The sequence below is a fragment of the Orbicella faveolata genome, unplaced genomic scaffold, assembly GCF_042242905.1.
Source record: "Orbicella faveolata isolate gen_17 unplaced genomic scaffold, um_ofav_v1 contig_26, whole genome shotgun sequence".
Taxonomy (NCBI): Eukaryota; Metazoa; Cnidaria; class Anthozoa; order Scleractinia; family Merulinidae; genus Orbicella; species Orbicella faveolata.
This window is the reverse complement of record NW_028301554.1, coordinates 1,914,864-1,917,802: the sequence shown is the minus strand read 5'-3', so window position 1 is coordinate 1,917,802 and position 2,939 is coordinate 1,914,864. Positions and strand designations below refer to the sequence as shown.

Genomic DNA, 2,939 nt, shown 5'->3' with positions numbered 1-2,939 from the left:
TTACACTTCCATCTATTTGATTGAAATGAAAGCAGATAACCATATATATTTAGAGTCTCCTCCGCAACTGTTTTTTAGGATGTAACGGTTAAGCGTTGCGTGACATCCCAAAAAGACGGCTGCGGAGGAGACTATGTATTTTAAGTTATCGCAACGAATTAATTGTCTAGTACGCCTAGTACTTAAACATTTTAGGCTTTTTAATCTTTTCCTAGTACTCAGTGTCAGCTTGTTTAAAAAATGACCAGAACTGTTCTGGTCTCCTTCAAAGCCGTTATTAAGTTGGTCACGCAATGCTCCACCCAAGTAACGGTCCGGAGTGCGTCATATCAAAAAGGCGACATTACTGGCACTTGGGATGACAATAAGACACGACTTTTGATTGGCGTACAGGGAACATTTTGGCGTCACATACTCAGGAATATTTGAGCGAAGCTGTCATTGGCTAAGACGCAAACGAACGTGGTTCAGGTTGAGGCAGCTGTTATTGGGAAGAACCTTTGCGTGACCTAAAAATATCTGCTGTCAAGAAGACTAGAATTGTCAGAAAGTGAAATATTTTGGGTGAACTTGGATGACACCTAACAACCCCCTTTCGAACCACAGAAGGGTTTGACCTGCTTATATTAAGCTTGTGATAACACTTGTGCTTTACACGCGTATTCAGATTACTCTAAAATTCTGGTTATTATTCCCCACGGTTTCCCCACCCCCCTCCCACTCAAAGATCCATCTATATATAAAAACTATTTCAGTTGTAAGATACTAGAAGCCCTTGTCTACTTTTTCTTGTTTCATTGATATAATCATTCATATAACAACGGGCCGTGAGTTCGAATTCTGAGTACAATGAAAGCTAACTGAATGATTTACTGTACTGAAAACGCTGATTGCTTTGTCAAGAACTTAAAAAAAAACACTTTCAAGGAGGCTTTTCGAATTTTGGTTGAAATGCATAGAAAATGCCTTTCTCGGAAAATTTCACGAAAATAAAATCAACATATTTTACGCTTGTTTTGTCACGACATTGCTTGCTTGTGTCTGCCAGGAGCCCTCCATTGCTGAGGTCATCACTTCCTGAAACAAAAACAAAGATGGAGAAAAAACAAGTTATAAATCATTTTTCTAGTAAACCAATTCCCTTTGAAAGCTGTAGATTAACGCAGTTTGGCCCCAGTTCCCCGTGCAGGTTACCTTGTAGTCCATTGCCCAGCTAAAGTAAAATCTTTGTACTTACGTTTATTTCCAAAGTCAAATGTCACGTTTGCAAGAAGGTTTCAGGTCATTGCTTGCTTGATGTCTGCCTGGAGCCCTCCATTGCTGAGGTCATCACTTCCTGAAACGAAAAGAAAGATAGAAACAAACCAAGATATCAATCATTATTTCTTCTGAGCCAATTTACTTTTATTTATGCTTGACAGTTTGGCCCCAGTTCTCCCTGCACGTTACATTGTAGTCCATTCCCACGCCAAAGTGAAAGTTTGTACTTACTTTTATTTCCAAACTCAATTGTCACGTTATCTCCAATCAGCATAAACGGCGCCCACTCGGAAACCTTGGCGAAGCCGTTTTCTCTCATCCACTTCATGGCCTGGTGGAGGGATTCACTGGCACTCACCCCACGAAAAAGATGCTCGTAGAAACGACTCATCAACTGCAAAGTCGCCTTGTCTTCTAGAGCCCACAGTGCCACCAACACTGAGCGCGCACCGGATCCTAAGAACGCTCGAGCCATTCCAACAACTCCTTCGACTTTAATCTGTCCACGGGCACTGTGACAACAGCTTAGTACAACAAGTTTGGCTCGTAGCTGAACTTGCGAAATATCACCCACCGTCAATAAGCAGTCGGTTTCACGTGGAAGTCGACTACCAGTTTTAACAGGCACAAGAATAATCTCTCCTTTCTCCGCATTACCATGTGCAGCAAAGTGTATCAGGCTCACTGAATTTATTCTTTGAAGTACCGCCTGCTTAGTTGCTTGCTGTCCTATCAAAGGCTGAACACCCAGCAGTCGTCCAACCATCTCTGCTTCCTTTCTTGCAAAGGGCAATGGTGGGATGGTTTTTCGGCAACCCTTCCAAAGCACTTCACCAACGTCAGGATCACCCACTATCAGAGCTCCAGTCTGACTGTGATAGTCGGCAGGACTGTCTTGAATGCATTTGAGAGTCGTCAACGAAGGAGCAATGCGAATCCTGAAAGTCTCTGATAAGTACTTCCCACTGTCATCAAGTAAAGCTGGAAATGGAACACGGTACAGGTGGCGATCAGGAACAATGATGATCTCGGACCCCTTGAGTAAGTTGGCCACAGGAGCGATGATTATTTTGTAGAACAAAGTTAGATTTGGTCTGGGATCAACTTCACGTCCCTGTTGTCGTAAAACGGCGAGGTTGTCTTCCTCAGAGGAATCTGGTGTTTCTTCAATGCCATTAAAAGATCGATCTTCGCAAAGCTCCGGGGGTAAAATACCAAAGCTGCGGAAGCTTTCAGCCACGTTATTAAGAAAGGTATCCAAATTTTTAGCTTTTTTTTTCTCTACTTTGCTTTCTCGGAAGGCAACGACTCCATTTGCTTTCAGAATCCACAATAATACATTTTGATCATCATATGAAATGTACAGACAGTTAGAGTCGCTTTCTAGGTTGGCGACATTTTCAATGCCAGTCCATGATTGCGGGTCAGCTGAGATTTGCCGTTCAACAGAGTACTGAGCTGCCATCAAGTCTGATAGGGCCCTAGCCCTTCCGAGCTCTTCAACATAAAGAGCTTTATCAGGATTCCCAGTGGCACAAAACAATGTACTGAGTTTTTTGTAGGGAGAGTTGTACTGATCTGAATAAAGTACCTTTAAATCATCATTGTCTTTGACAAAGCCTCGGCATTCTTCGCATTTTTGAATACCTTGAAACAAATAACGAAACGCTTCCTGTTTC

General features: G+C 42.4%; 1 protein-coding gene across 1 annotated transcript; it reads right to left on the bottom strand.

Annotated features, from left to right (window-relative positions):
* Nucleotides 1-1,201: 1,201 nt before the first annotated feature.
* On the bottom strand, nucleotides 1,202-2,939 carry LOC149107573 (tetratricopeptide repeat protein 28-like). Its single transcript, XM_089295371.1, has one exon. It carries the CDS (start codon nucleotides 2,723-2,725, stop codon nucleotides 1,409-1,411), a length of 1,317 nt encoding a protein of 438 aa, XP_089151497.1. The 5' UTR covers nucleotides 2,726-2,939; the 3' UTR covers nucleotides 1,202-1,408.